Below are 20,037 nucleotides of genomic sequence, written 5' to 3' on the forward strand. Positions count from 1 at the left end.
TTTTGTTTTTTTGACTGCTTCTGCAGGCGGAGTACCGTATTTATATATATATATTTTTATATATATATATATGTCAGACTCATATTTATATATACACATGTAAGTCAGAGAAATCCAGAGACGGAGACAGTCACAGAAAGGAAAAGCGAGGGGGCCAGGAAAAGCCTCAGCTGCCCAGACGCGGCCGGACCGGTGGACCCGCGCATCCGCCTGGCAGGCGCTGGGTGGGAGGCGCCCACCTGCTGGATGGAGCCCAGCGTGTCCGTGTACTTCTCCTCCGTCTGCTGAATCTCCCGCAGGCAGCAGCAGCGCTTGTCATACTCTGTCATCTTGGGCTGAGAGCGAGGGGAGAGAACGGTGTTGGGGGGCCTGGGGCTGCCCCCGCCGCCCACGCCCTCCCCAGGACCGACCCTCCGCCTTGCACACCGGCATGGACACGGGCTCTGAGCGCATGAGGTCCTCATAGATCTCGTCGCCTTCCGCCTCCTCATTCTCCACGCAGTCATACAGGTCCTCATCCTCTTCCACCGTGTCGCTGTGGGTTGTGAGGTCAGGGATCCCTCGGACCTCTCCCAGATCACAGCAGGGTCCCCTCAGACCGCAGGACAGGGCTTTGTCCCCCCAAGACTCCCAGGGTGGGACCTCAGACTCCAAGGGCAGGCCACGTCCTCCAAGACCCCAGGGCAGGGCTGTGTCTCCCCAGACTCCCAGGCAAGGTTGTGTGCCCCAGACACCTGGGTATGACCTTATTTCCCGGAGGCCAAGGCCATGTCCCCTCAGACCCTCCACCCCCAGGACGGTGCTGAAATGAGCTGTGCAGCCACAGGCCTGAGCACTCACTCGATCTGGTCGGACAGGCCACTGTAGATGTCTTCATCACCTACACTCTCCTCCTCGGTGGGGAAGGGCCTGGCGGGTCAGGAGGGTGTGAGCCAGGGGCCCAGCGGCTGGGTAGAAGTGGGGCTTCAGGGAGGGAGAGGATTGGGGCTAAACGGCCCAAGGCCCAGGTGGTTACTCACATGATCCCCCTGTTCTGGGCAATCGGGGTCCAGGACAGAGCAGACAGGGTGTAGATGACCTGTGACGAGGCAGTGGCCACCCAGTGAGCCCCTTGTACACCCCCATGGCAGAAAACAGCCTCCAACTGCAAGGCTCTGTCTGAGGTTAGACCCCATGCCTCTTGGGAACCTAATTCGGGATTTTCTCTACCTCCCCATCCCCATACCATTGTTCCCTTAAGTGGGCCCCACCCTTTGCTCCTATCTTCCTTATTTATTTATTTTTTTTAAGTGGAGTCTCACTCTGTTGCCCAGGCTGGAGTGAAGTGGCATGATCTCGGCTGTCTGCAACCTCCGCCTCCTGGGTTCAAGCAATTTTCCTGCCTCAGCCTCCCCAGTAGCTGGGACTACAGGTGCCCGCCACCACACCCGGCTAATTTTTTGTATTTTTAGTAGAGACAGAGTTTAACTGTATTAGCCAGGGTGGTCTTGATCTTCTTACCTTGTGATCTGCCCACCTCAGCCTCCCAAAGTGCTGGGATTACAGGTAGGAGCCACTGTGCCCTGCCCGCTTTCTATTTAATCCTCATAGCCACTCAGAGAGGGAAGGATGATAATATTCCCATATTTAAAGTGAGAAACAGGGGCTCAGAGAGGCACAGCCACATATCTAAGGTCATACAGCAAGTGTCAGAGTGAGGACTCAAACTCAGTTCCACATATCCTAAGCCAGTGCTATCTGCACCTTGTATATGGCTTGGTCTGGCTTGTCTGCCTGTCCCCTGACAGCCCTTAGCTTGCCCAGTGTAGACGTCAATGGAAATGAACTGAAACTCAGTCTTTGCGCTTCAAGTGGGCAGCTCACCTTGCCAAAATCCTGCACATCGAAGAGGTCAAAGGCTTCGAAGAGCTCACTCCGCTTGAGGCCGAACTTCTCACAGCAGGTGGACAGGAAGGTTCTAATGTTCTTAAGGCACAGGAACTGTGAGGAGACAGAGAAATGAGGGTAGGGGAGGATGAAAGGGCAGGGGAGAAACTGACCCCCCAGGCCACCTGGCTTGGGGACTGGTGTGGAGGGGAAATGAAAGCATAGACCCCCTTCCATGAAACTGCATTCTCTTCTGATAAAGATTAAGCTGTGCCTGATCCAGATCTATGCTCTGCACTTTTTTATTGAGTGAAAATTGACAAAACGTAAAATGAATCACTAATGGTTAAACAAATGTGGTATATCCATACAATGGAATAGTATTCAGCCATAAAAAGGAATGAAGCGCTGATTCATACTACAATGTGGATGACCTCAAAAACATTCTGAACTACACAGGAGGCTGTGATGAGTGGATCGCTGAGCCCAGGAGTTCGAGCCTGCAGTGGGCTATAATGGCACCAATGCACTTCAGCATGGGCAACAAAGCAAGCCCTGTCTCAAACAAACAAACAAAAAACCAGGCCTCCTGCCTCCACCTCCCAAGTAGCTGGGACTACAGGCATGTGCCACGACACTGAGCTAATTTCTGTATTTTTTGTATAGATGAGGTCTCACTATATTGCCCAGGCTGGTCTTGAACTCCTGGACTTGAGGAATCCGCCTGCCTCAGCCTTCTAAAGTGCTGAGATTATAGGTGGGAGCCACCATGCCTGGCCATCCCTGAACTTTTTTATTTCATGAGCCAAAACATTCCTTTTCTTGTTTAAGTCAGTTTAGATTGGGTTGCCATGCCTGCAACCAAAAGATATTAACTAATGAAATGGTCGGGCACATGTAACATGGCCCCAGCTTTTGAGTATCTGGAAAAAGAAAAAGAAAGAAAGAAACCTTCATATTCTTGCATTTGCCAAGTATTGGCTCATCCAACGTCCCAACAGGTTCAGCACTCTCTGAAGTTCCCCAGATCCTGAAGAATTCTAACCAGCCTTCCATCCACCAGCCTCCCGTAGCTTGTAGACTTGGCTCTCCCATAGTCCCCAACACTCTCCATGAAGTCAGTGTGGGCCAAGAGTCCTGAAGCAGACTCATCAGGAGAGTTGGTTAAAATTCATCGTCCAAAGCCACATATTGTATGCATCTATTTATATGAAATGTCCAGTACAGGTAAATCCACACAATGGAATATTACTCAGTCATAAAAAGGAGAAAATACTGTTCCACACTACGACATGGATGAACCTTAAAAATATGCTCAGTGAAAGAAGCAAATCACAAAATGCCATGTATTGTACAATTCTATTCATAGGAAATGTCCGGAGTAGTTCTGAGACTAGAAGTCCAAGATCAAGGTGTCGGTAGGATTGGTTTCTTCAAAGCACAGGTCCCATTCTGTGATATGAAACAGCACAGCTGGGCGTGGTGGCTCAAGCCTGTAATCCCAGCACTTTGGGAGGCCGAGACGGGCGAATCACGAGGTCAGGAGATCGAGACCATCCTGGCTAACATGGTGAAACCCCGTCTCTACTAAAAAAAAAATACAAAAAACTAACCAGGTGAGGTGGCGGGCACCTGTAGTCCCAGCTACTCGGGAGGCTGAGGCGGGAGAATGGCGTAAACCCAGGAGGCGGAGCTTGCAGTGAGCTGAGATTCAGCCACTGCACTCCAGCCTGGGCGACAGAGTGAGACTCCGTATTAAAAAAAAAAAAAAAAAAAAAGAAACAGCACATCACAAAGTGTTTTCACAGATCACTTGTTTCTAGTTTTTAGGACTGGATATTCATACGTTCCTATGGGCTCGATAGGTTCAGAAACATAACTGCTTAGATTTTACAAAAAGAGTGTTTCAAACTTGTCGAATCCAAACACAGGTCCCATTCTGTGATATAAAACAGCACATCACAAGATGTTCTCACAGATCGTTTGTTTCTGGTTTTTAGGACTGGATGTTCCTATGTTCCTACAAAGGCTCAATAGGTTTGTAAACGTAACTGCTTAGATTTTACAAAAAGAGTGTTTCAAACTTGTTGAACCAACACACAGGTTCTGTTCTGTGATATAAAACAGCACATCACAAAGTGTTCTCATGGATAGTTTTTTGTTTTTGTTTTTGAGACAGAGTCTCACTTTGTCCCCCAGGCTGGAGTGCAATGGCGCGATCTCAGCTCACTGCAACCTCTGCCTCCCAGGTTCCAGCAATTCTCCTGCCTCAGCCTCCTGAGTAGCTGGGATTATAGGCGCTCACTATCACACCCAGCTGATTTTTGTGTTTTTAGTAGAGATGAGGTTTCACCATGTTGGTCAGGCTGGTCTTGAACTCCTGATCTCAGGTGATCCACCTGCCTTGGCCTCCCAAAGTGCTGGGATTACAGGTGTGAGCCACCACGCCTGGCCAGCTTGATTCTACTTTTTAGGACTGGATATTTGTAGGTTCCTCTAAGGGCTCGTGTCAGTAGACAGTCACCTTCTCTCTGCACTGTGACGTGGTCTTGCCCTGCCTGTGCCCTGGTTTACTCTTGTTCTAAGGACATCAGTCATAGTGCATTAGCCCACACAGATGACCTCATTCTAACTTAACTACCTCTGTAAATACTCTATATCCAAATGCAGCCACATTCTGAGGTACTAGGGGTAAGACTTCAATGTATACATTTTGAGGGACACAGTTTGACCCATAACACAAAAGAAACTGTATTCCAAGAAAAGAGAAGAGCACATGCAATAGTCCTGAGGCAAGACCTTGCCTAACATGTTGGAGGAACAGCAAGGAGGCCCATGTGGCTGGAGGTAGAGTGGGTGAGGAGGAAGAAGAGAGGAGGACAGGGAGATGACCAAGACATTTATTATGAGAAAATAAATTTCTGCTGTTTAAGCCTCCAAGCTTGTGGTACTTTGTTATGGCACCCACACGAACAAATACACCCTGATATCCAGAAGAAAGTTCCTTGCTGGCCGGGCGCGGTGGCTCACGTCTGTAATCCCAGCACTCTGGGAGGCCGAGACGGGCGGATCACGAGGTCAGGAGATCGAGACCATCCTGGCTAACACAGTGAAACGCTGTCTCTACTAAAAATACAAAAATTAGCCGGGCACGGTGGCGGGTGCCTGTAGTCCCAGCTACACGGGAGGCTGAGGCAGGAGAATGGTGTGAACCCGGGAGGCGGAGCTTGCAGTGAGCCGAGATTGCGTCACTGCACTCCAGCCTGGGTGACAGAGCAAGACTCCGTCTCAAAAAAAGAAAAAAGAAAAAGAAAGTTCCTTGCTAACTTCGTCTTTCCTCAAAGTACACATTTTCTATGAGACCTCCTCTAACCACCCTATTTAAAATCACACTCCCAGGTTGACATGAGCCCAGGAGTTCAAGACCAGCCTGGTCAACACACAGAGACCCTGTCTCCACAAAAAATAAAAAGTCAGCTGGGTGTGGTGGTGCACACCTGTAATCCCAGCACATTGGGAGGCAGAAGTGAGACAATCACTTGAGCCCAGGTGTTCAAAATCAACCTGGGGCCACATAATGAGACCCCATCTCTACAAAAAAAAATTTAAAAATTAGCCAGGCATGGTGAAGCATACCTGTAGTCCCAGCTACTTGGGAGGCTGAGAGAGGAGGATTGTTTGAGCCTGGCAGGTGGAGGCTGCAGTGAGCCATGACCATGCCACTGCACTCCAGCCTGGGCAACACAGCAAGACCCCATCTCAAAAAATAAATACATACATAAATTAATTAAAATTTAATAAAATCCCACTCCCCTACTCTGGCATTTTCTATCCCCTTAGCTTTGCTTTACTTGTGTTTATTGTTCATCTCACCCAAATAAAATGTCGGTTTGAAGAGGGGAGGACCATCATTCTGTTTCTGGAATGCCCAGCAACTATGACAGTGCCTTGTGTGGAGGAGGCCCCTGGTATATGTTTGTTAACTGGATGGATGGAGGTGGGGCCTGGGAATATGCATATTAACACTCTCGTTAGGTGATTCTTACATACCTGCAAACTCTTACTCTGTGCCCCTAATGTAACAATATTTGCTTTTTTTTTTTTTTTTTTTTTTTTTTTGGCTGGGCGCAGCGACTCATGCCTGTAATTCCAGCACTTTGGAAGGCTGAGGCAGGCAGATCACTTGAGGTCAGGAGTTCAAAACCAGCCTGGGCAACATGGTGAAACTCCATCTCTAGTAAAAATACCAAAAAAAAAAAAAAAAAAAGGAAAAAAGAAGCCAGGCATGGTGGCGGGCACCTGTAATCCCAGCTACTCAGGAGGCTGAGGCAGGAGAATCACTGGAACCCAGGAGGCGGAGGTTGCAGTGAGCTGAGACAGCACCACTGCACTCCAGCCTGGGCAACAAAAGTGAGACTCCGTCTCAAAAGAGAAAAAAAAAAATTGCATTTCTTGGATGCCTACTACGCATGGTTAGGCATTCAGATTAACTCCATTCTCATAACCACACTGTGAGTGTTTATGCCTTTTTGAGATGGAGTCTTGCTCTGTCGCCCAGGCTGGAGGGTGGTGGCACCATCTTAGCAACTTCCACCTCCCAGGTTCAAGCGATTCTCCCACCTCAGCCTCCTGAGTAGCTGGAACTACAGGTGTGTGCCACCACGTCCAGTTGATTTTTGTATTTTTTGGTAGAGATGGGGGTTTCACCATGTTGTCCAGGCTGGTCTTGAACTCCTGACCTCAAGTAATGCACCTGCCTCAGCCTCCCAAAGTGCAGGGATTACAGGCATGAGCTACCACTCCCGTCTATGTCCATTTTACCTAAAAGAAAGCAGGCTTAGATTGGTGTAGGGGTTCTGCTTGAGATTAACCGCAAGAGTAAGTTAGGGGAGGAGCTGCAATTAAATTCCGAGATGGTGTGAATCTAGAACCCACGTTCTGTGTGTGTGTGTGTGTGTGTGTGTGTGTGTGTGTGACAGAGAGAGAGAGACAGAGAGAGAAAGATGTTCTCACTCTGTTGTCCAGGCTGGAGTGCAGTGATGCAATCATAGCTCACTGCGTCCTTCACCTCCTGGGCCCAAGCGATGCTCCCAACTCAGCCTCCTGAGTAGCCAGGACAAGAGATGTGTGCCACCACACCCAGCTAATTTTAAAAATGTTTTTGTAGAGACAGAGAGTTTCGTTATGTTGCCCAGGCTGGTCCTCAAGCAGTCCTCCTGCCTCAGCCTCGCTAAACGTTGGTTATTACACATAGGAGCCACAACTCCCAGCTAAGCCCGCTTTCTTAACCACAGCCTTTTCTCCTTACCTTGTGTGTAGTGGAAGCTAGCATGGGCTTCCACCCACCGTGCCCTCAATTTTCAGCATGCTACAGAGATAACAGGGACTCCTCCCAGCAACTCTTCAAGGTAAGTAATATTATTATCCTCATTTTACAGAGAAGGAAACTGAGGCGACACACACAGCTGGGATGCAAACTCAGGCAGCATGACTTCCAAGCCTGTGCCTAACCATTACGCCATAGCTGTGTGTGTGAACTGATTTGATACTTAGTGTCTGTTGTAACCCTGTTTCTCACACTTCCATGTGTAGAATGTATCATCTTCTCAATTGCTGCCACAGTCTATGTAACCCGTTACATATGAAACATGAACTTTAACTTTAACTCTTTTATGCTTAAGAAGAGAACTTTCCATCCTTCTACAAAACTAAGCTCATGTGCTACAAACAGAAGCAACTGTCTGACGGGTGTAATGGCTCATACCCGTAATCCCAGCACTCTGGGAAGTCGAGACGGGAGGATCACTTTGAGGTCAGGGGTTTGAGACCAGCCTGAGCAACGTGGAGAGACCCTGTCTTTACAGAAATTTCAAAAATTAGCCTGGTGTGATGGCCAGTAGTCCCAGCTACTCAGGAGGCCGAGGCAGGAGCATCACTGGAGCCCAGGAGGTAGAGGCTGCAGTGAGCTATGATCACACCACTGCACTCCAGCATGGGCAACACAATGAGACCCTGTCTCTAAATAAATAAATAAATAAATAAATAAATAAATAAATAAGCAAGCAACTGTAGAATAAAAATGGTTTAAACAATGTTATTACATTCTAGGCAGATTCTGTTGCTTGCCCAAGGCTCTGACCCAAGACGTGTTCTCTCTTTGTCAAAAAGAGACATTTGCAACAGAGACACATGAAAGATGCGGTAGCAACTCAATATTCCTTCCTGATCAAAAGAAAGAGGAAAAAATCTCTTGGCAAAGTAAAAATGGAAGGGAACTTCTATAACCTGATAAAGAAGGTCTTCCAAAAACCTAGACTGAAAGACTATACTTAATAATGAGATGTTGAAAAGATTCCCTTTGAAATCAGAACTACGCAAGGGAATCTGCCATCACCATTTCTATTCAACATTGTATTGAAGATCTCAGCCTGTACTGCAAGACAAGACAGAAGGAAAAGGGAAAGAAAGAAAACAGAAAGAGAGAGAGAGAGAGAGAGAGAGAGAGAGAGAGAGAGAGAGAGAGAGAGAGAGAGAGAGAGAGAGAAAGAAAGAAAGAAAGAAAGAAAGAAAGAAGAAAGAGAAAGAAAGAAAGGAGAAAGGAAGGAAGGAGAAAAGAAAGAAAGAGAAAGAGAGAAAGAAAAAAGAAAGAGAGAGAAAGAAAGAGAAAGAAAGAAAAAAGGAAAGGAAGAAAGGAAGAAAGAAAGACAGTGGTCATTTTTGCAGAAGAAGCAATCGTCAACATAGAAATTCCCAAAGAATATACAGATAAATTGCTGAAATTAATAAAATTATTTGGCAGTGTGGCTGAATCCAAAATTAATATACAAAGTGTACTAAGTGTCAGTACATAAGCAAAAATAACTCACAAATTGTTTTAAAAAAAAAAAAAAAAGATAATATGTGTGAAATCCTAGAGTAAGCAAGACTAACCTATGATGATAGAAATCAAATCAGTGGTTGCTTCTGGTACAAGAGAGAAGGTAGAGATTGACTCAGAGAGGCCGCAAGTGGTGGAAATGTTCTGTTTTGATAAGGGTGTGGATTGCACAATTGTCCACAGTTGCTAGAACTGATTGAATGGTAAAATGAAGAATTTAGCATTTCACATAGAGAAATCAGACTTTGATTTTAAAAGGATACTATTGACCATAGTCTAGAAGATGTGAAACAAACTGATATAAAGCTAGTGATCTAAACAAAATAGAATGTATATGAGTTCCTTTCTAGCAAGACTCAATGTTGTGTTTTATTTTATTTATTCATTCATTGATTTATTTTTAGAGACAGGATAGCACTCTGTCACAAAGGCTAGAGTGCAGTGGCACGATCATAGTCACTGTAACCTTGACCTCCTGGGCTCAAAAGATCCTCCTGTGTCAGTCTCCCAAGTCGCTGGGACCTCAGGCCTATGCCACTGTACCTGGTTAATTTTTTTTTAAGATTTTTTATAGAGACAGGGTGTCACTATTGTCACCCAGACTGGTCTTCAACTCCTGGCCTCAAGCGACTCTCCCCACAGGCTCTCAAAGTGCTGCGATTACAGGTATGACCCACTGCACACAGCCCCAAGACTTAAAGTTTTAAAATCTTCAGTTCTCTCCAGAATTGAGCCATAGATTTAATGCAATTACAATGAAAAACCCCAGAATGTTTTCTCCTTGAACTTGACATACAGATCCTAAGATTTGTATAAAACACCTCAGTCATGAGTAGCCAATATACTCCTACAGAGGGAAAACAAAGGGTATGAGTCCCACCAAATATCAAGACACCATAAATCCACAGTAATTAAGACAATGTGTTTGTAGTTGCCAGCCTCCAAGATGGCCCCTAATGGTCCATAGCTCCTAGTATTCATACATAAGTTAAAAATGCCCTTTTGTAATCGCCTCTCACATTGAACCAAGACTGGCCATGTGTCACAAAAAGAATAGGGTGGAAGTAACAAGATGTGAGTTCTCAAGACTAAATAATGAAACATATTGAAGCTCCACTTTGGTCTCTTGGACCACTCACCAGCGACCATGTTTTGAGGCCACTCAATCAGTCCTGTGGGGAGCCCCAGGTGGAGAGGAGCTGAAGCTCTATGTGACCCAGCCATTCAGGAAGTAGATCCTCCAGCTAAAGCCTTCAGATGACTGCAGCCCCAGCCGACATCTGTGTACAACCTCATTAGAAACCCCAAAGGGCAACTGCCTAGATGAGCTATTTCAGAATTCCTGACCCAGATAATCCATAAGCATAATAAATGGTTGTTTTACACAATTAAGTTTGGGGATAATTTGTTACCCGGCAATAAATAGGTAACATAAGGAGAAAGACAAATGAACTAACATGAAGGGTTTATGCCTACTGTGTCATGTTGTTGTAATTCAATTATATAATGCATTAAAAAAAGCTGGACGTGGCTGGGCGAGGTGGCTCACACCTGTAATCCCAGCACTTTAGGAGGCCGGGGCGGGCAGATCACGAGGTCAGCAGATGGAGACCATCCTGGCTAACATGGTGAAACCCTGTCTCTACTAAAAATGCAAAAAAATTAGCCAGGCGTGGTGGCGGGCACCTGTAGTCCTAGCTACTTGGGAGGCTGAGGCAGGAGAATGGCGTGAACCCAGGAGGCGGAGCTTGCAGTGAGCCGAGATCGCGCCTCTGCACTCCAGCCTGGGCCACTGAGAGAGACTTCGTCTCAGAAAACAAAAGGGCTGGATGTTTCAAGTTCTGGAAATTATCATTATCATCATGATAGTGATGTCATCATCACCACCATCATCACCATCACCATTCTCATCATTGCCATTCTTATCATCATCCTTATCATCATTATCACCACCATCACCACCATCATTACCACAATCGTATTCATGACCATGACCATCACCACCATCATCATCATCACCATCATCATCTTAGCTCCAGCTCGGAAACCCAAGAGCATTCACCGACCCATCGATTTTTGTATTTTTGGTTGTTTTTGTTTCTGTTTTGGTTTTGAGACAGAGTCTCCCTCTGTCACCCAGGCTGGAGTGCAGTGGCGTGATCTTGGCTCACTGCAACCTCTGCCTCCCAGGTTCAAGTGATTCTCGTGCCTCAACCTCCCCAGTAGCTGGCATCACAGGCGCCCGCCGCCACGCCTGGCTAATTTTTGTATTTTCTGTTTAGTAGAGACAGGGTTTCACATTGTTGACCAGGTTGGTCTTGAACTCCTGACCTCAAGCAATCTGCCTGCCTTGGCCTCCCGAAGTGCTGGGATTACAGGCATGAGCCTCTGCACCCGGTCAATTTTTGAAACTAGAAAAGACCTCAGATATTAACTGGTTTTCAATCTTCATCACTCAGAGAGAGAAACCCAAGGAGGGAGAAGAAGGGTTTACTCAAGTGCATAAATCAAACTGAGTGTTACTGCCTCCAAGCCCTTAGTTCTATTCCTGTTGCCTACCTCGGGCAGAGGCCACGAAAGACCCACCAAAATTCGTGCTTTCTCTTCCATAATATGGAATTGCTGCTGAAAAATGGCTGCCCAGCCAAGGACTGCATTTCCCATCTCTCCTTGCATGTGGATGCAGTCATGTGACTGCTTCTGGCCAATAGAATAAGAGCATTTGTCATACGCATCACTTTCAGGGCACTGTATTTAAGGAGAAATTACTTCTCCATACCTCCTCTCTCCCTATTTTCTGCAGGCTGAGACTCTAAGGGATGGCAAAACTGCAAATGAAAGTAGTCTGGGTCCCTGAATTACTCCATGGGGAAAAGCCCCCTGACCTGGAACCAGAAGCACATGCATTGTACTGTTTTGTGTACAAGAAATAAATTTTTACCACGTTAAGTCACTGAAATGTCTTGTTTGTTACAGTAGCTGGTGTTATCCTAAGGAATACCCTTTGGGCCAGAGTTAGCTGTGATGTATCTGTCTGATCCTCAGAGACCTCGTAACTCTCCATTCCAGCTTCTCTTGCCATTTCTTACAGTAATTATATACAGGGAGATGAATAAAGGACTGATGTCTGGGCTAAAAGTTCCTCTCCTATTTGCCTGGTGAACTCCTACTCATCCTTCAAGGCCCATCTCCAATATCTCTTCTTCCAGGAAGCCTTCCCCAGTGTCTTCAGCCAAGCAGAGTCCTCATTCTCCCCTCACTGCAGCCTCCCTTAATATGATGTCCCTCCCCATCCCAGGCCTGACAACGAAGATGCCTGTGCTGGGCTCTCTCCGGATGAAGTCAGAGCCCAGGGTTGAGTCACCTCTGAATCCTGAACATCACATGGTGGCATGCAATGGTAGCCAATACAATTTATTGAATAAATAAATGAGGCTGGGCATGGAGGCTGACACCTATAATCCCAGTACTACGTGGGGCCAAAGAGGGTGGATCACTTGAAGTCAGGAGTTCGAGACCAGCCTGGCCAACATGGTGAAATGTCATCTCTGCTAAAAATACAAAAATTAGCCGGGCATGATGGTGAGTGCCTGTAATCCCAGCTACTTGAGAGGCTGAGGCAGGAGGATCACTCGAACCTGGAAGGTGGAGGTTGCAATGAGCCAAGATTGTGCCACTGCACTCCAGCCTGGGCAAGAGAGCAAGACACTATCTCAAAAAATTAAATTAAATTAAATTAAATTTTAAAAAATGAATAATAGAGTAACTAGAAGATAGTCTGTACCTCCATTCCAGACCAGGACCAAGGTTTTGGAACAACAGTTGAAAGCATGCCTTTTCATTGCAATCCATTTCTTTGCTTACAGCTGGGGAAACAGGTTCATTCTTTCAACAATGGGCACCTCAAACTTAAGAGGTCCAAGATTGATATCATTCCCCTTTCAAACTCGCTCTCCCTCCAGCCTCTTCACCTCATAATGGCTCCATCACCTCCCAGCAATTTGGCTTAGAAACCCAAGATGATTTTCAACACTCTCCAATCCTTCAGAATCAAGTTAGAGTAATTTTTTTTTCTTTTTTTCTTTTTTTTTTCTTTTTTTTTTTTGAGATGGCGTTTCTCTCTTGTCACCAGGCTGGAGTGCAGTGATGTGATCTCGGCTCACTGCAACCTCCGCCTCCTGGGTTAAAGCGATTCTCCAGCCTCAGCCTCCTGAGTAGCTGGAGTTACAGGCGCCCGCCACCACGCCTGGCTAATTTTGTGTATTTTTAGTAGAGGCAGGGTTTCACCATGTTGGCCAGGCTGGTCTAGAACTCCTGACCTCAAGGGATCCACCCACCTCTGCCTCCCAAAGTGCTGGGATTAAAGGCATGAGCCACTGCGCCTGGCCAAGTTAGAGTAATTTCATAGGAGATCGTCTATAAGCCATGAAGAAAAATAGCATGGTGGCTCACGCCTGGAATCCCAGCACTTTGGGAGGCTGTGGCACGCGAATCACGAGGTCAGGAGTTCGAGACCACCCTGACCAACATGGTGAAACCCCGTCTCTACTAAAAATACAAAAATTAGCCGGGTGTGGTGGAATGCACCTGTAATCTCAGCTACTCAGGAGGCTAAGGCAGGAGAATTGCTTGGACCCTGGAGGCGGAGGTTGCAGTGAGCCGAGATCGTGCCACTGTACTCCAACCTGGGTGACAGAGTGAGACTCTGTCTCAAAAAAAAAAAAAAAAAAAACCTTCATTTACAAAAACAGGTGGCAGGCTGCATTTGGCCCACAGGTCATGGTTTGTTGACCTGTAATTAGGTTTTCTGTCATTTGCAAACTTCTTGGGGACATACCCACTGCCTTGATGGAACACCAGACCTTGTTAGAGGGGAGGAGGTTGAGGGAATCAGCCCATAAACCCCTTTAGCATCAAAGACACTTCCATCAGGGCAGTCCAGAGGCTCCAGGCTGGCCCTTCCTTCCTTCCTTCCTTCCTTTCTTCCTTCCTTCCTTCCTTCCTTCCTTCCTTCTTCCTGCCTTCCTTCCTTCCTTCCTTCTTCCTGCCTTCCTTTACTCCTCTCTCTTATTTTCTTTTTTATTCATATATATGAAAAAATATTACTATGTATAATATTCATATGTGTGTGCATGTATATATACACACATACATATGTGTGAGCTGTATAATTATTTCATTATATATTACAATGTAATAATAATAGAAATAAAGCAAACAATAAATGTAATGTGCTTGATTCATCCTGAAACCATCCCTCCAACTCATATATATCTATATGAAACCATGCCCCCGACTCATGTGTGTGTGTGCATGTATATATATGTTTGTGTATACATATATATCTGTAGAGGTGGGGTCTCACTATGTTGCCCAGGCTGGTCTCAAACTCCCTAAGTGATCCTCCTGCCTCAGCCTCCTAAGGCACTGGAATTACAGATGTGAGCCACCAAGCCTGGTCTCGTCTCTTTGATTTTGTTTTGTTTTGTTTTGTTTGAGATGGAGTCTCACTGTATGGTCCAGGCTAGAGTGCAGTATTGTGATCTTGGCTCGCTGCAACCTCCACCTCCCGGGTTCGAGTTATTCTCCTGCCTCAGCCTCCCGAGTAGCTGGGATCACAGGTGTGTGCCACCATGCCTAACTAATTTTTGTATTTTTAGGAGAGATGGAATTTCACCATGTTGGCCAGGCTGGTCTCGAACTCCTGACCTTAGGTGATCCGCCTGCCTCAGCCTCCCAAAGTGCTGGGATTATAGGCGTGAGCCACTGCACCCAGCCTTACCACTCCTTTCCATGGCAATTACCTGATCACCCAAAAGTTACTACCCCTTCCCTAGAAATTTCTGCATAAACTGCCCCTTACTCAACATGTAATTAAAAGGAGGTATGGGACGGGCACGGTGGCTCATGCCTGTAATCCCAGCACTTTGGGAGGCCGAGGCAGGCAGATCACCTGAGGTCAGGAATTTGAGACCAGCCTGGCCAACAAGGCGAAACCCCATCTCTACTAAAAATACAAAAATTAGTCAGGCGTGGTGGCAAGTGCATGTAATCCCAGCTACTCAGGAGGCTGAGGCAGGAGAATTGCTTGAACTTGGGAGGCGGAGGTTGCAGTGAGCTGAGATTGCACCACTGCACTGTAGCCTGGGCGACAGAGCGAGACTCTGCAGATAGAGAGATAGATAGATAGATAGAGAGAGAGAGAGAGAGAGAGATAACTATAAATAGGACTGCAAAACTGCCCTGAGCTGCTACTCTCAGCCTGTGGGTGGCCCTGCAAGAGCAGTCATGGAGCTGCAACGCTGCCACTGCAATAAAGCTATTTTCTTCTACCCTACCACTGGACTCACCCTTGAATTCTTTCCGTAGCCTGTGAGGCTTCTTGGGTGAAACCAAGAACCCTCGCAGGCTAAGCCCCACTTTGGGGCTTGCCTGCTGTGTGTCACATTCTCTGGATTTGGACAAATGTATGATGACAGGTATCCACTATTATAGTGTCATGCAGTGTATTTTCACTGCCGTCGAAAGCGTCCATGCTCTGCCTATCCATCCCCCCTTTCCCACTAACCTCTGACAACTGCTGATCTTTCCCCTGCTTCTACAGTTTTGCCTTTTCTGAAACATCACATAGCTGGTATCACACAGTATGTAGCTTTTGCAACTGGTTTATTTCACTTAGCAATATGCATTTGGGCTTCCTGCGTGTCTCTTCACGGCTTGAGAGCTCATCTCATCTCTCTTTAGTCCTGAATAATATTCCATTGTCTGGGCTGGGTGTGGTGGCTCACACCTGTAATCTCAGCACTTTGGGAGGCCGAAGTGGGTGGATCACCTGAGGTCAGGAGTTTGAGACCAGCCTGGCCAACAAGGTGAAATCTCATCTCTACTAAAAATACAAAAATTAGCCAGGTGTGGTGGTAGGTGCCTGTAATCCTAGTTACTCAGGAGGCTGATGTAGGAAAATCACTTGAACCTGGGAAGCAGAGGTTGCAGTAAGCTGAGACCACACCATTGCACTCCAGCCTGGGCAACAAGGGTGAAAGTCCATCTTTAATAACAATAGTGATAATAATAATAATAAGATACCATCATCTGAATGCACCACAGCTTATTTATCCATACGAGGAAGGAGGTGGAACTTGACTCCAGAGGCTCGGCTCAGACAATGGACCAAATTGAGGACTAACTAAAACCAGGCTGGAGCAGAAGAAGCACCTTTCCGTAAGACATGCCCACTAGTGTGCCATGGCAGTTTGCCATTGTGATGGTAACGCCAGCAGCTACTACTCCTTTTCCATGGCAATGACCCAACAACCCAGAAGTTACTATCCTTTTCCTAAAAATTTGCATAATCTGCCCTTTAATTTGCATATAATTAAAGTGGGTATAACTATGACTGCAACACTGACCACTCTAGGCTCACAGCCTGTGGGGTAGCCTGCTCTGCAAGGAGCAGGACTTCTGAGGCTGCTGCTATGCACTTTCACTTCAGTAAAAGCTGCTAACACCTCCAGCTCACCCTTGAATTCTTTCCTGGGCAAAACCAAGAACCCTCCCAGGCTAAGCCCCAGTTTAGGGCTTGCCTTGCCCTACATCGCATTCACCTACCGAAGGACATCTGTGTTGCTTCCCAGTTTCAGCAATCATGAATAAAACCGCTACAAAGACTTGTGTGCAAGTTTTTGTGCGGACATAAATGTTCAACTCCTTTGGGTAAATAGAGGACCTCAATACCTAGTACCATGTCTGGCACATAGTAGATGCTCAATAAAATCTGTCAAATGAATAAATCTCCCTTTGACAGTGGAAACAACTGAGGCTCAGAGAGGGGATACCGCCCGTCCAGGGCCACCAGCACTGTGAGCCCAAAGTGTGTGCCTCTAACCTCTGTACAACACTGCCTCTTTGAACCACACTAAGCTGCTCCTGGTGCCTCCTAGAGAGTGGCATAATGAGGGCGGTCATGGGCAGGCAGGTCACCAGAGACAATAGAGCAGATGGTTGTGTCTGTGGCTCAAGGGAGGAAGTTCCCCCCTGACCTCAGGGAGATCAGCTGAGCTCTGAGACGGCTTCCTTCCAGTCATGTGATGCCTCAAAGAGGGGAAAGGGGGCATGATTCATCCCCTCTCTGGGCTGCGGTGGGGCCAGCTACAGAAAAGGGCTCCCTCAGACAGCAGCAGTGACTGCAGTTAGACCACCAGAAAGGACTTCCCGGTCGCCCGAAGAGTGTGAGAAAGTGGCAAAGGACAGGAGATCCTTTAAACCAACGTAGGAGGGGCATGTGAGGACAGTTCCTCCCTGCTGGGGGCAACCCCCCTCAGTGCCCCTCTGACTTCCTCCAGGAAGAGGCGGGCACCCCCGTTGTGCTGGCATCTAGCCCATATGCAAATCAGCACCCAGGCGCCCTGGGGCGAACCCTGAGGTTCGTTCTTCCCCATTTACCAACCAGTCTCCCATTAAAACCCCTGCCCAAGAAGAAGAAAGAGCCAGAGAGGTCGGCTGGCTTTCCACGCTCCTTCGGGGAAGCAGTGTGCAGGGACAGAGGTCTCTGGGGTCTGGGAGAAGGGGACCCAGAGCCAAGCATGATGGCTGCCATCGACTCCCCACCCCCACCCCAGCCCCAGGGAGCCGGCCGGAAACCGGAAATGCCTGTTACCAGGGCTTGGTTGGGGAGACAGAAAAAAGGGTGGGTGGAGGGCCCCTTAATCAGGCAACCTCAAGCTCCCGAGGGTTCCCAGAGAGAGCGGGTGTGCTGTGCACCCTTTCAAAGCTCCAAAGCAGAGGTGCACAGTGTGCACGCCTCATCCTAGCCCTCAAACGCTTCTGCCCCATCCCCTACCACTCCAGCACACACGCCACTTTTCAGCACCGGTGGGAGGGTCAGGCAGATCTGGGCCCTCAAAGCAGCCCAGCAAGCTGAGGGAGCTGGGATTGGGTCATTTTGCTTTCTGTTGATTCAGTTGACACATCTGTACATCGGGAATGAAAATACTTGACCAAATGTTTGTGGTAGAGCCTGGTGTGAAACCCAGCACTCCAGACCTGGTCATGCATTAATTCAGCAAGCATGTATGGAATGCCTACCGTGCGCCAAGCACCAGAACCTGGTAGTGGTCAAGGCAAATAGAGCTTATGTAATCCAGCCAGGAGACAGACACTAAGCAGACAGCAACATGAATAATTGATGATGAGGGTGGTGAGAGGGTGTGCCAGGAAGCACAGAGAGCTATGGGACCTGGTTAAATTAGGAAGCACCTGGTAAGGCTTTGGGGTGGTGCAGGAGAGAATGGTGCCATGCAGGTGACAAAGAGATGGTGAGTGGCTGGGCGCGGTGGCTCACGCCTGTAATCCCAGCACTTTGGGAGGCTGAGGCGGGTGGATCACTTAAGGTCAGGGGTTTAAGACTAGCCTGCGCAACATGGTGAAATCCCGACTCTACAAAAAATACAAAAAAAAAAAAAAAAAAAAATTAGCCAGGCGTGGTGACAGGTGCCTGTAGTCCCAGCTACTCTGGAGGCTGAAGCAGGAGAATCGCTTGAACCCAGGAGGTGGAGGTGGCAGTGAGCCAAGATCACGCCACTGCACAGCCTGGGCAACAGGCAGAGAATGTCTCAAGAAAACAAAAAGCAAAAAACAAAGCAAAGCCAAAAAAGAAGCAGGGTGTGGTGGCTCATGCCTGTAATCCCAGCACTTTGGGACGTCGAGGTGGGTGGATCACTTGAGGTCAGGAGTTTGAGACGAGCCTGGCCAACATATAGTGAAACCTGTCTCTACTAAAAATACAAAATTAGCTGGGTGTGGTGGTACACGCCTGTAGTCCCAGCTACTTGGAAAGCGGAGGCAGGAGAATCGCTTGAACCCAGGAGGCAGAGGTTGCAGTGAGCCGAGATCGTGCCACTGTACTCCAGCCTGAGCAACAGAGTGAGACCCCGTCTCAAACAAAAAAAAAAATTGAGAGATAGTGAAGCAAAGAAGAGAAGCGTGCTGAGCAGTGGGCAGGAACATCACCTGGTGGATCCACTTTGGAAAAGTTGGTACATTTTCCTTGTTATTATTATTATTATTTTGCCTCGCAATTCCAGCACAAAGGAAGAAAAGTTGGTACATTTTCTTCTTATTAAAAAACAAAAATTAAGAGACAGAGTCTTACTATGTTGGCCAGGTTGGTCTCAAACTCCTAGGCTCCAGCGATCCTCCCACCTCATTTCCCCACAGTGCTGGGATGACAGGCGTGAGCCACCGTGACTGGCCTGGTAAGTTTTCTTAAAACGTTAAGCATGCGCTTATCATACGATATATTCCATTCCCAGGCATTGACTCAAAGAAATGAAAGCACATGTCCATACAAAGACTTGTACAGAATGTTCATAGCAGCTTGATTCTGTTTTCTTTTCTTTCCTTTTTTTTTTTTGAGACAGAGTCTCACTCTGTCATCCGGGCTGGAGTGCAGTCTGGTACAATCATAGCTCACTGTAGTCTCAAATTCCTGGGCTCAAGCAATCCTCCTGCCTCAGCCTTCCAAAGAGTTAGGACTACAGGCATGTGCCACCATACCCAGCTAGCAACTTGATTCATCATAGCCAAAAGCGCTGTCAGCAATTCAAAACTCAACCAAGGGGAACATCACACACCGGGGCCTGTCGGGGGTTGGGGGGCTAGGGGAGGAATAGCATTAGGAGAAATACCTAATGTAGATGATGGGTTGATGGATGCAGCAAACCACCATGGCACGTGTATACCTACGTAACAAACCTGCACGTTCTGCACATGTATCCCAGACCTTAAAGTATAGGCCGGGCGTGGTGGCTCACGCTTGTAATCCCAACACTTTGGGAGGCTGAGGTGGGCAGATCACGAGGTCAGGAGTTCAAGACCAGCCTGGACCAACATGGTGAAACCCTGTCTCTCCTAAAAATACAAAAAATTAGCCAGGCGTGGTAGCGCACACCTGCAGTCCCAGCTATTCGAGAGGCTGAGGCAGAAGAATGGCTTGAACCCGGGAGGCAGAGGTTGCAGCAAGCCGAGATCGCGCCATTGCACTCCAGCCTGGGAGACAGAGCAAGACTCCATCTCAAGAAAACAAAGCGAAACAAACAAATAAAAGATCTCCATCAAGTGATAAGCAAACTGTGAGATGTCCGTACAACAGAATGGTAGACTGATAACATACAACAACATGGATGAACCAGGACAACATCATGCTCAGGGAAAGCAGCCTGTCACAGAAGACCACAGATGGTACCATTCCACTTACATAAAACTCCAGGAAATACAAACTAATCGACAGTGACTAA

General features: G+C 47.3%; 1 protein-coding gene across 3 annotated transcripts in view; it reads right to left on the bottom strand.

Annotated features, from left to right (window-relative positions):
• The window catches only part of VAV1 (vav guanine nucleotide exchange factor 1), an 80,464-nt gene that overhangs the window by 33,901 nt on the left and 26,526 nt on the right, over nucleotides 1-20,037 (bottom strand). The window contains exons 1-6 of one of the 3 annotated variants that reach the window (XM_037994643.2): nucleotides 11,303-11,467; nucleotides 1,864-1,980; nucleotides 1,020-1,078; nucleotides 841-909; nucleotides 427-535; nucleotides 240-335 (exon numbers count right to left, since the gene is read on the bottom strand). In XM_037994643.2, the coding sequence (XP_037850571.1) occupies nucleotides 240-335; nucleotides 427-535; nucleotides 841-909; nucleotides 1,020-1,078; nucleotides 1,864-1,980; nucleotides 11,303-11,419 (567 nt within the window). In that variant the 5' untranslated portion in view covers nucleotides 11,420-11,467. Of the gene's footprint in view, nucleotides 1-239; nucleotides 336-426; nucleotides 536-840; nucleotides 910-1,019; nucleotides 1,079-1,863; nucleotides 1,981-2,817; nucleotides 3,389-11,302; nucleotides 11,468-20,037 lie in introns of those variants that run through there. The other 2 variants (XM_037994642.2, XM_037994640.2) reach the window with 2 other exon arrangements.

The sequence above is a fragment of the Chlorocebus sabaeus genome, chromosome 6 (genome assembly GCF_047675955.1).
Source record: "Chlorocebus sabaeus isolate Y175 chromosome 6, mChlSab1.0.hap1, whole genome shotgun sequence".
Lineage (NCBI taxonomy): Eukaryota > Metazoa > Chordata > Mammalia > Primates > Cercopithecidae > Chlorocebus > Chlorocebus sabaeus.